This window comes from Hypanus sabinus, chromosome 27 (genome assembly GCF_030144855.1).
Source record: "Hypanus sabinus isolate sHypSab1 chromosome 27, sHypSab1.hap1, whole genome shotgun sequence".
Classification (NCBI taxonomy): domain Eukaryota; kingdom Metazoa; phylum Chordata; class Chondrichthyes; order Myliobatiformes; family Dasyatidae; genus Hypanus; species Hypanus sabinus.
In genome coordinates, this window is record NC_082732.1 from 16,377,969 (window position 1) to 16,390,144 (window position 12,176).

At 45.9% G+C, this 12,176-nt stretch overlaps 1 protein-coding gene across 1 annotated transcript in view; it reads right to left on the bottom strand.

Moving 5' to 3' along the window:
- The window catches only part of p3h1 (prolyl 3-hydroxylase 1), a 35,263-nt gene that overhangs the window by 22,066 nt on the left and 1,021 nt on the right, over positions 1-12,176 (bottom strand). Inside the window, exons 2-3 of the mRNA XM_059951807.1 lie at positions 5,359-5,511; positions 1,997-2,186 (exon numbers count right to left, since the gene is read on the bottom strand). Of these exons, the coding sequence (XP_059807790.1) occupies positions 1,997-2,186; positions 5,359-5,511 (343 nt within the window). The remainder of the gene's footprint in view (positions 1-1,996; positions 2,187-5,358; positions 5,512-12,176) is intronic.

Genomic DNA, 12,176 nt, shown 5'->3' on the forward strand with positions numbered 1-12,176 from the left:
CCAGTGTTTCCAGTCATGCCAGGAGAGATATTCCATATGGCCATATACGTAGGAGCAGAATTAGGCCATTTGGCCCATCAAGCCTGATCCATCATTTCATCATGGCTGATTACCATCCCTCTCAACCCCATTTTCCTGCTTTCTCCCCGCAGTCTTTAATGCCCTTACTAATCAAGAAGCTATTGATCTCTGATCCTGCCCTCCAGAGCCGTGTGTGGTAATGAACTCCACAAGGCCACATTTTACTAACCGTACAGCAAGGGGTGGGAATATCTGCACTAATTCTGTAGAAGTTAAAGTGGCTGTAGGAGTGAGTATTTGGGGCTGCTCAGTGGCTTGTTTGGCTGGGATACAGAGCTCTGATGAAGATATCAAGAGAGGCATCCAACTTGCTGAACCCAAGGCCAAGGGATATTTCATCGTTCCGCAACAGAACTGAACACTGAGCAGAACTGAACAGATTCCTATCTTGTGCATTGTGTTTGTTGGGTGGGCGGTCACTCAGCCAGGACAAAGTTTATGGCAGAATGCTCAGTAATGAGGCATTATTTTAGCCTTGGGCAAACTCATTGCAACACATCATGGCAACCATTCTCCCCTCCCTCCATGGACTCTGTCTACACTTCTCAATGCCTCGATAAAGCATCTCGCATAATCAAAACTCACTGCCAGATTTTCTCTCTTTTCCCTTCTCCCATCAGGCAAAAGACATAAAAACCTAATAGCATGTACACTCAGGTTTGAGGATAGCTTCTACCCTGCTGTAATAAGACTATCGAACGGCTCCCTACAATGGCAAGATGGACTCTTGACCTCACAATCGACCTTGTCATGATCTTGCACCTTGTTTCACTGCACTGCATTTTCTCACTTTATTCTGCACTCTGTTATTGTTTTACCTTGTTCTACCTCAATGCTCTGTGTAACGTTTGTAGGAAAGGTACGAACGACAAGCGTCTCACTGTATCTTGGTACATGCTGCAGTAATAAGCCAACACCAAAGCCACTTCTGCTACCGACTCCATGTGAGAGCCTCTCACCTTTCATTCAGAGAAAGGCAGCAGGAACAGTGACTCACAGGATGATGGTAGAGTCATGTAGTTGAGGAGTAGCTTCTCCACCGGCAAGAGGATCAGCAATGTACTCATTGCAATACATCACAGAAACCAGGGCCCCCATCCTCCATGGACTCTGTCTACACTTCTCACTGCCTCAGTAAAGCAGCCACAATAATCAAAACCCCACCTCGGACATTCGCTCTTTGCCCCTCTCCCATCAGCAGAAGAAGATCCCATTGAGCGGCACAGTGGCGTAACGCTATCATGCCCTCAGCTGTAACATTGGGGGTTCAAATCCTGCGGCTGTCTGTAAGGAGTTTGCACTTCCCCCCGTGACCGCGTAGATTTCCTCCGAGTGCTCCGGTTTCCTCCCACGATCCAAAGTCGTATGGTTAGGGTTAGCGAGTTGTGGGCATGCTGGGTTGGCGGCGGCACTTGAGGGCTGCCCAGCTCAGTCCTCACTGACGCAAACGCCGCATTTCACTGTGTATTTCGACGTACGTGTGACAAATAAAGCTAATCTTATAAATCTGATGTTAAGGTACAATTATAAAGTAGGAAGCATGGAACCAGTGTGTGCACAGCTAGATCCCACAAAGAGCAATGTGAGAAGGGGTGGACAATCTGTGCTCTGTAATGATGCTGGAAGGATGAGTACTGGCCAGGATTCTTCAGGCAGTATCTTCAAGATGGATCCATGGGAGGTTGTTGGTTCTCGTGTATGAATCTACATTAATGACCTGCAATCTTGTCTGAAAAGTGCCACTGCTGTCACTGAAGCATTCCCATAGTGGTGTTTCATTGGGGCAAGTGCATTCAAGTCCCTGGAGAGGGACAGGAACCCACAGCCTTCCTACCTGCCGACAACCGAGGCTAATGAAACATCCTTGGACCACAGTGGATTTAGAAGGAAAAGGAGACAAGAAGAATGGAGGTACCTGTAATAGCCTGGAAGAGGTCTGCATTGTACTCCATGTAATTATACCCATCAAAGTTGTATGGGCCCTCACAAAGGGCTCGGCACTCAGCATTCGCTTTGAAGTACTCCACCAACGCGCTTTCTAAAAAACTGATTGAATCCTTAAACTGCTCGTCCGTATAAAGCCGAACTCCTTTACGGAAAGCTTCCTGAAGAACAAGAAAACAGAAATGTGATCATATAATTTCTCCACATTGTCAACTACACACAATACAGACCTGCCTTAAATACCTCGTTCGATGATCTGTGTTTATGCCCCCACCATCTGGGTGATGCTATCTTCTCACAACTACCATCCGGCAAGAGGTACGGAGCCTTTAAGTCCTTGGCCAGCTTAAGAACAGCTGCAAGCCTTTTAACTTTCAGTTCTTGAGCCATGGCACAACCCTAATCACTACAGTTTAGCAACACTGCGGCCATTTCCATCACTTTGCAGTAAAATGGACTTAGTTTTCATACAATTAGTTTAAAAATTGTGTATAATTGATGTTTAATTTACATTTTTTGTGTGAATACTGTTTATATGTTGCTACTGTATGTGCCTGTGAGTAAGATTTCCATTGCTCCTATGCATACATGTACTGTGAATAGTCAGAGGCATTTCCCCAGGGCTGAAATGGCTAGCACAAGAGGGCATAGCTTTACGGTGCTTGGAAGCAGGTACAGAGGAGATGTCAGGGGTAAGTGTTTTACTCAGAGAGTGGTGAGCGCATGGAATGGGCTGCCAGCGGCAGTGGTGGAGGCGGAAATGATAGGGTCTTTTAAGAGACTCCTGGATGGCTACATGGAACTTAGAAAAATCGAGGGCTATGGGTAAAAGTTCTAAGGTAGGGACATGTTCGGCACAGCTTTGTGGACCGAAGGGCCTGTATTGGGCTATATGTTTTCTATGTTGCTATGTTTCTATGTACTTGTGTGTGTGATAATTAACTTGACTTTGACTTTGACTTTAACTTGTACACCCCAGGATAGAACTCAGAACACCAAGTGTGGTGCTGAAAGGGCAGTGACAGGAGTTTCCAAATCACATTGGATCTAAATGCTAAATATCTATCCCCAAGGTCCACATCCCAAATTTATCAGACAATCTGCTGCCATCTTCAATCACCTACCGCCACAGCAGGTCTACAGCGGATACCATCTCACTGACTCTCCACTCTGCTTTGGAACACCTAGACAACAGGAAAATAAACACCAGGCTGCCGTGCGTCGATGGCAGCTCAGTGTTCAACAACACCTTCCCCTTGGTATTAACCATCAAGCTTCAAAACCTGGCCGAGCGCAATTGAAAAGCCATCCATGCGTCTGCAGGTGATATCATTGTTGGTAAGGTCTCAGATGACAACGAGGAGGCGTGGAGGAGTGTCATCAACTGGTTAAGCGGTGTTGCAATAACAACCTTGTCCTCCAAGTCAGCAAGACCAAGGACTTCCAGAAGGGGATGTCGTGAGAACACACACCAGTTCTCCTTGAGGGGTCGGTGGTGGACAGGATGAGCAGCTTCACGTTACTGGGTGTCAACCTCTTGGAGATCTGTCCTTGGTCCAACACATCTGTGCAATCATGAAGAGGGCACTCTGCGTTGTTAGGAGTTTGAGGTGATTTGGTATGCAGACTTCCATAGCATTCTCATTGGTTGCATCACAACCTAGTATGGAGGTTGCATCACAACCTAGTATGGAGGTTGCATCACAACCTAGTATGGAGGTTGCATCACAACCTAGTATGGAGGTTGCGATACACAAGATTGCAGAGGATTGTATACTCAGCCTGCTGCACAACAGGCACAAGATTCCCCACCGGCAAGGACATCTTAAACAGGCGGAATCTGTCATTAATGACCCTCACCATCCGGGACGTGCCCCCTTCTCATTACTACCGTCAGGGAGGAGGTACAGGAGTCTGATGACTCACACGCAATAATGATTCAGGAACAGCTTCTTCCCCTCTGCCTTCAGATTTATGAATGGTCTGTGAACCCATGAACTGGTCGAGGCCCACTGTTGGTCGGGGTCAACCATGGATGTTGCGTGCTAGCTCTTGGTGTTAGCACTGTCTTGCAAGCCAGGGCAGTATGATATGGAGTGAAAGCTGTTGCCCATGCAGCAGTCTCCCCCTCTCCACACAGCTGATGAATCCGAGGGAGCAGCGGGGACTGATACAGTCTGGCGTCGGCAGCATTGCGGGAGTTTCCAGTCAGCGTTGAACTCAGTATAGGTCTGCCTTAGGGACTCCAGCTCTGGATTTTTCCTTGGGGATCACTCTCGAAACCTTCCACATGAGTGGGTACAGCTGCAAGGCAGCGGAGGTTTGAGATCAGAGTTTTCCTTCTCCTAGATGAACAGCCAAACGTGGCTGACAAGCCCCATCTGCCCGAAGTGACTGGTTTTAAAGCGCCAGTAACCTGCCTTTGCCGTTTCTTCTCTGGAACCGTTTCTACCCATGAACACTGCCTCATTATTCCTCATTCCTCCTCAACTCTTTGTAGCCTCCACCCACCACCTCCCAGCTTCTGTCACTATTCCTCCTCCATCTACCTATCACCCTCCATCACCTGGATCCACCTGTCTCCTGTCAGCTGTAGCTTCACCCTTTCCCTCACCTTTTTATACCAGCTATCTTCCCTCTATGTTTCAGATGAAGGGTCTCAATCTGAAATGCCGACTGTCCAGCTCCCTTCACAGATGCTGCCTAACCTGCTTAATTCCTCCATGTTTGTATGTTTTTTTCCAGATTTTAGTGTCTGTCATCTCATGAGTTTCTCTGCCAAGTCCTCACAGAAACGTCCTATTTTCTTGGCATGTAGAACAAGACTATTTGGCCCATCCTGTCTCTGCTGGCTCTCAGAGCAAACTCATTGAAACGATTCACTCACTTATTTCCCTGTATTCTGCGCATGGTGGGGTGGGGGGAGTTGATGTTCTTGTTGCTCTTTGCATGATTTTTTATGTGTTGGGGGGGGGGGGGTTGTTGATGTACCTGTTGCTATTTGTGTTATTTGTTAATTTTGTGCATGAGAGGGGGTGATGAGAGATGGTACCATCAGGGAGAAGGTACAGGAACCTGCTTCCATGGTTTTCTTTGTTTCATGACTGTCTGGAGAAGACAAATCTCAGAGATATATACTGTATACATACTTTGATAATAAATGAACCTTGTAAACTATTCTCTCTCACATGTCCAATACCTTCACCCTCTTTTCCTGCTGTCCGTCTCCACTAAGTGCTACTATATTGCTGCTCCCTTCCTGGGATATAGCTAACAGTCAGAATCTTGCACTATTAGACCTGTTAGTTCAGTAGAACAGTAGTGAGTCATTACCATATGGGGTTTGGCTTCAAGATCCTTGAAATCAGTATCCTTCACACCAGCCATCATCTTGTAATACTCCAGGTTTTGTCGCATCTCCAGGTGATCTGGGTTCGTTACGTAGAAAGTGTGAGCTGCAGCCACCGCCTTGTCCAACATCTTAATCTGTAACGCAGGCATAAGGGAACACATTTTAAGCAGTCTCCTGGTGGATAAAGGAAATACAGAGCCCAGAGGGGGCAGTCAAGCACTGAAAGAGAGGCAAGAGGGCATTGTTCGGGGAAAGCCCTTTCAGAGGCTGCTCGAAAGGCTGAGATGATAAATGTGATACTGAACTGGGATAACTGCCCTTGGATTTCAGAGTTAAAGTTCTCAGTAGTGCCCAAGCTGCCATGCACCAGTGAGCAGAAATATCCTTCGGGATTCTGACTCTTGATTTCTTAGGGTGGCACAGTGGTGCCACCCATCTAGAAACCTGGGTTCGATCCTGACCTCTGGCACTGGCTGCAAGGTGTTTGTACATTCTCCCTGTGACCCCACTGCTTTCCTCCGGGTGCTCTGGATTCCTCCCGTGTCCCAAAGATGTGCAAGTGGCCACACTGCATTGCCCATAATGTACATGGATGGCACATGCTGATGCTTCATAAACAAGAGATAACCTGCAGACGCTGGAAATCTGAGCAACACACACAAAATGCTGGAGGGACGCAGCAGGCCAGGCAGCATCTAAGGAAAACAGTACCGTCTACATCGGGTTTCTGCCTGAAACGTAGATTGTACTTTTTTCCTTTGGTGCTGCCTGGCGTGCTGCGTTCCTCCAGCATTTCTGTGTGTTGTTGATGCTTCGTATTTGGATTGGCGATCATTAAATTAGTGGGGTGCTGTGCCGACAACTATTTACAATTTACATGACTGACCTGGACAAGGACTGTACTGCTGCATTAGCGAACTGTGAGAAGGGCTCAGGAGTCAGCAAAGGGACATAAGGTTATGTGAGTAGGAAGAAACTCAATAGACTGTACATTGTGACAAAATCTCCCATCTATTGCCACCAAGCTCAGTTCCTACCTGAGGGCAACTGCTCATTACTACCTCCTAACTGACTGTCCATTGTGTCTGTCTACTCCTGCTCTACTGAACTCATGTTTGTGTACTCCGACTCCATTCTACCCCCTTGGTTCAGTCCGTTCCCACATTTCATTTGCTCTCGATCTCCTCCGTACCTCTTAATTCCCTGGCCCTGACTGCTTTATTTTTGTCATAGATGTCCAGTCCCAATACACTTCTATACCCCTTTAAGAAGGCCTTATAGCTCTTCACTTCTTTTCCAACCACCACCCTCTTCCGTCTGACAGAACTGGTCATCACTCTCAATAATTCCTCGTTCAGCACCTCCCACTTTCTCCAAACCCAAGGAGTAGTCATTGCACCCAGCTATGCCTGCCTTCTTGTTGACTATGTAGAACAGTCCATGTTCCAAGCCTCCCTCGGTAATGCACCCCAACTCCTCCTGCACTACTACATTTACGACTGCATTGGTGCTGCTTCATGCATCCATGCTGAGCTCCTCAGTTTCTGCAACTTTGACTCCAACATCTGCCCTTCCCTTGCATTCTTTTAGTCCATTTCTAACATATCTCTTCCCTTTCTTGATCTGCCTGTCTCCAACTCTGGAGACAAACTGCCTACTGACATCTTTTATAAACCTACCCATTCCCACGGCTATTTTGACTATATCCCTTCCCACACAGTACCCTGTGAAAATGCTGTTCCCTATTCTCAGCTCCTTTGTTTCTGCTGCTTCTGTTTCCAGGATGAGGTTTCCCTTTCCTGGACATCAGAGATATCTTCATCTTCCTCCACAACTAATGCTGTCCTCACCCATCTCCTCAATTTTCCAGACATCTACACTCACCCCATCTTCCTGGCACCTTAACAGGGATAGAGTTCCATTTGTCCTCACAGACCACTCCATGAGCCTTCTCATCCAACACTTTATTCTACACAAACTCCACCTTCAATGGGATCCTACCACCGAACACATCTCTACCTTCCCCCATTCTTCACTTTCTGCAGGGATTCCATTGTCCGTTCATTCCTCCTGGCACATATCCCTGCAAGCAACAGAAATGCTACACCTCCTCCCTTACCTCCTTTCAGGGCCCCAAATGGTCCAACGCTGACGCCAGCTGTGAATCTATTGGAGCTGTCTTTAGTATCCAGTGTGGCTGATGCAGCCTTCTCTACACTGCTGAGAAAAATGTAAATTGGGGGAGGGGCGCAGCTTTCCACTTTAATTCCTATCCCCAACCTCCATTCTCTTTTGCCTTACTGAAGCCACTCTTGGATGGAGGAGCAACACCTCGTATGCTGTCCAGGTAGCCTTCTATCTGATTACATGAACGTTGATTTAAACTTTTGGTAATTTATTTCACTCCACTCTTCCCTCTTCTTCTTCTCCCCACTCTGGCCTCTTGCCTCTTCTCCTCAACTGCCCATCACTTTCCCCGGGTGCCCCTCCTTCTTCCCTTTCTCCTACTGTCCACCCTCTTCCCTACCAGATTCCTTCTTCTCCAGCCCTTTACCTTTCTCATCCACCTGGCTTCACCTATCACTTTCTAGCAAGTTCTTCTTCCCCTCCCCTCATCTTTTTTATTTTGGGGTCTTCCCTTTTCTTTTTCAGTCTCAAAGAAGAGTCTTGGCCTGAAACGTTGACTATTTATTCATTTTCATAGATGCAGCCTGACCTGTTGAATTCCTCCAGCATTTTGAGTGTGTTGCTCTGGATTTCCAGAATTTGCATAATCTCTTGTGTTCTGGGTTCCCTAAATTTATTTGGGATGCTATGCCATTTAATTGGGACAGGAGCATGTGCCAAACATTTTCTAATTAGTGTCAGTCATATGCAGATCGTATGGCCAATAGACACTACGCAGTGCTTAGAGCGAACAGTTTTTAAATAGGCAAACATGAGGAAATCTGCAGGTGCTGGAAATTCATGCAACACACACAAAATGCTGTTGGAACGCAGCAGGCCAGGCAGCATCTATAGGAAGAAGTACAGTCGACGTTTCGGGCCGAAATCCTTAGTCAGAACTGAAAGAAGAGATAGTAAGAAATTTGAAAGTGGGAGGGAGAGGGGGAGGGGAGTACTAGAGGGAGATGGAGAGCAGGCAAGGAGTGATTGTGAGAGGGGCAGAGACAAAAAGAAAGAGAGGAAAAAAGGGGGAGAATAATAAATAAACAAACAAACAGATAGATAGATAAGTAAGTACGTAAGTGATGGGGGTAAGAAAGGGAGGAGGGGCATTAACAGAAATTAGAGAAATCAATGTTCATGCTATCAGCTTGGAGGATACCCAAACAGAATATAAGGTGTTTTTCCTCCAACTTGAGTGTGGCTTCACCTTGACAGTAGAGGAGGCCATGAATTGACATCAGAATGGGAATGGGATGTGGAATTAAAATGTGTGATCATTGGGAGATCCTGCTTTCTCTGATGGACAGAGCGTAGGTGTTCAGCAAACCAGTCTCCCAGTCTGCGTCGGGCAGCAAAACGGTCTCCCAGTCTGCGTCGGGCAGCAAAACGGTCTCCCAGTCTGCGTCGGGCGCGAAACGGTCTCCCAGTCTGCGTCGGGCAGCAAAACGGTCTCCCAGTCTGCGTCGGGCAGCAAAACGGTCTCCCAGTCTGCGTCGGGCAGCAGAACGGTCTCCCAGTCTGCGTCGGGCAGCAGAACGGTCTCCCAGTCTGCATCGGGAGCGAAATGGTCTCCCAGTTTTTAAATAGTGTCACTTATGTGTTTTGTGTTCAAAAAGCAAGGATTTTTGTCACTGATAGTTGACAAGTAAGACAATTCAGAACAGTTTTGCTCACTGCGGTTTCAAGCACTCAGGCTTGGAGACGCCAGAAACAGCCAAGAGTGAAAAGGAACTGATTCCACTACTTCAACAATTTAGGAACTACAAAGAATTTGAAGGTATCAACAATCATCTTGAATATTACAATGAAAGTGAAGAGCTGGTGGATGCAATCATTGAAAGCATTGTGTGGGCAGTTCAATATCCGCACTAATTTTGTTCATTTACTGTCTATCAAAAGAACATGGCAGATTACACAGGATGAATTCCTCCATCGACAACAATTTGGAAATAATACACAATTTTCTAGTACTGCAGTAGTTTTGGTAGTATTCAAATTTGTCCTGTATTTCATTTAATGTGTTACTCAATTAAACAGTAGTTTGTCTTTCTTATACCTTCTTAAGCATTTCCATGAAACTTAAACTAATTGGGCCAAAATGTACTGGTACTGATGTGTCCAAATTAACTGGAATGCACTGTATTGAGATTCAGAGATCATGGTTCAGACTGTGGAGTCACCCTTTTAGCTCTGGCCTGAAACACTGACCCTGTTTCTCTTTCTACAGATGCTATGCTACCTGCTGATTTCAGATTTCCAGCATCTGCAGTTGTTTTTAATAATTTCCTTTTACAGTACTGCATTGACAAAGGAATTATCAGAACGGTGGATTTAGGACAAGTGAAAGCTTGGATGAGAGTGCAGAGTTTGAGAAGGGTCTTCAAGGTGGGGGGACATATAGAAGGAAAGGAATATTCAGAGGGAGGGTGTATTTAGTGAGAGGACTGAGAAAATCTCGGTGAATTTTTGCATGCCACCTACAACTGAAAATTCTGCTTTGTAAAATTCATTACAAAAAAGGAGGCTAAGGTTTGTGCTAGTCGTGTTTATACATGAACCTTGTTATCTGTAGATGCCAGACTGATTACAGAGTGCGATGTACAGCAGTCTGGAATTCCATGTGAATAGACTTCAAACTTCTGTAAAAACGTTTTTGTTAGTTCCAGCCCTAAGGCTTCTGCTGATGGTCGTCCTAGCCTGCCACCCGTACAAAATCTGTAATGGACATCAGCACTTCGGTTCTTGAGTTGAAAAGTGAGAAGGTAGGTTGGATTTAAGTACTGGTCCTCCCTGGGATAAAACAGGATTCTATCCCTGAGAACTACTCATAATCTGCACAGGCCCGTAAGTTACCAGTAGTCAAATCACAGTGTTTAACTCAACCGTTCAGATACTGCCACAGAACAAGTTCACACACAGAAGCTGCCTGCGCACTCCCCCCCACAACCCCTTCCCCCCTCCCCCGGCCAGCTGGCAAATCCATCCCACCAATCTATCAAATGTTTTCTCGCATGTGAAGGCTGTGTTTAAATTGGGCGTCCGTTACCTAGGGAGAACCTGTGATTTCTATGACAGATAGTGAATGGCCTAAGAAAACAGTCTCAATGTCTGCTTCATCACAAATCTGAAGGTCACACATTTGAAAGAATGTACGTCCTATAGTTTGGACACAATCGCCTCAAGATGGGAAGTTAACCTTCCCAAATGGATAGCATAATACTTCCCAGCAACAATATCTTTAGAGATCTCTGAATCAGGTCAGAATGCAGCACTGAGAGAGGAAGGGTCCTCTGTTGGAGGTGACTCAGATTGGACTGAGATTTTAAATTAATATTCCTCTGTCTGCTTTGAATAAATTCTCTCCAGCAGGTCAAGGTGAGGGATTTGCAGGAGTACTGGTCCTGCAATTAACTGTCCAAAGGGGAACCTTGTTCATAAGGGGCCCCATCTACATGGCTACTATAACACGAAGGATGAGCACAGTTGCCCATCGGAAGCCAACAGGTTTAAATTCCAGGGCGATCCTTTCTCTCCTGTGCCCCAGACAGATAACTTTACTGATAGAGATGATTTGTTTATCTCTTGCTTCATGTTGAGTGCTTATTAGCTCCTTGATTTTCTTTATATTAAAACATTTGCTACATTTCAAAGCTAGCTTGCTGCTCATCCTAGGCAGCCAGAGGTTGTGGAAGTGACTGCACAGACACATAACCTACTTAATATAATAAGTAATATGTAGTTGATGCTAATCTTACAGGGAAGATTAAAAGAGTTAAAAGTTAAGGGAGTTAAAATTATTGAAAGTTAAAAGATTATGGGAGAAAACTACGTCATACAGTATTGAGAATTGGCAAAAACTCACAGTTTAACACAAGTTACAACAATTGATGTCCCTACTGTCTGAAACAAGTTTCTCTGAAAAAAATCACTTAAGTCAGACATTATCTTGGGGCATTTGTTCTGTGGGATGGATAGGCAGATTTTTAAAACTTGATTTTAAGGCACAAAAGCCCAACTGTCCGAACCGTTACAGGAGTTTTCAGCCTCCTTGCTGCAGCATGCAGTAGCAGGGAGGGAGGGAGAGAGAGAGAGAACTTCAGCCGACACTGGATTCCTACGTGGCACTTAGGAGGCAGGGGGTTTGGCTGGGGGAGGGGTGTTGTGGCCCAGCTCCGTCTCTTCAGGTTGTGTGAACATAATGCAGCAGTAAAGGCCCAAGGCAAACCAAAATCGAGTGAACTTGTCGGTAGAGGATTGTAGAAAGTACCTTTGCGTCTAACTTAAGAAAACATTAGTCAAAAGAGACTAACTGTCTGCAAGGACCCAGGCATAACAGTCGATGTTCAAATCTGACTCCTGAATAGTTTGCAACATGGCAGAAGTCAGTGCTGTGTGTTCCGTGGGGTGGAGGGTGGGTGTCCGGGGGGGGGGGGGGGGTTCTCATTGTTGGAATAGAAAGGAAAAGCAGGAGGACTTCTTAGAACCAGCATTTTTGTTAAACTACTGGGCTCAAGTTGTTAAGAGATTTTCTTTATCTGTAGCCTGCAGGACCTTTTCGCTTGTTTGCCATGTTAAAAGGGTGAGCTGGTTGCAATCCTGACTTTCTCCATTTCAACCCAAACATTTTTAA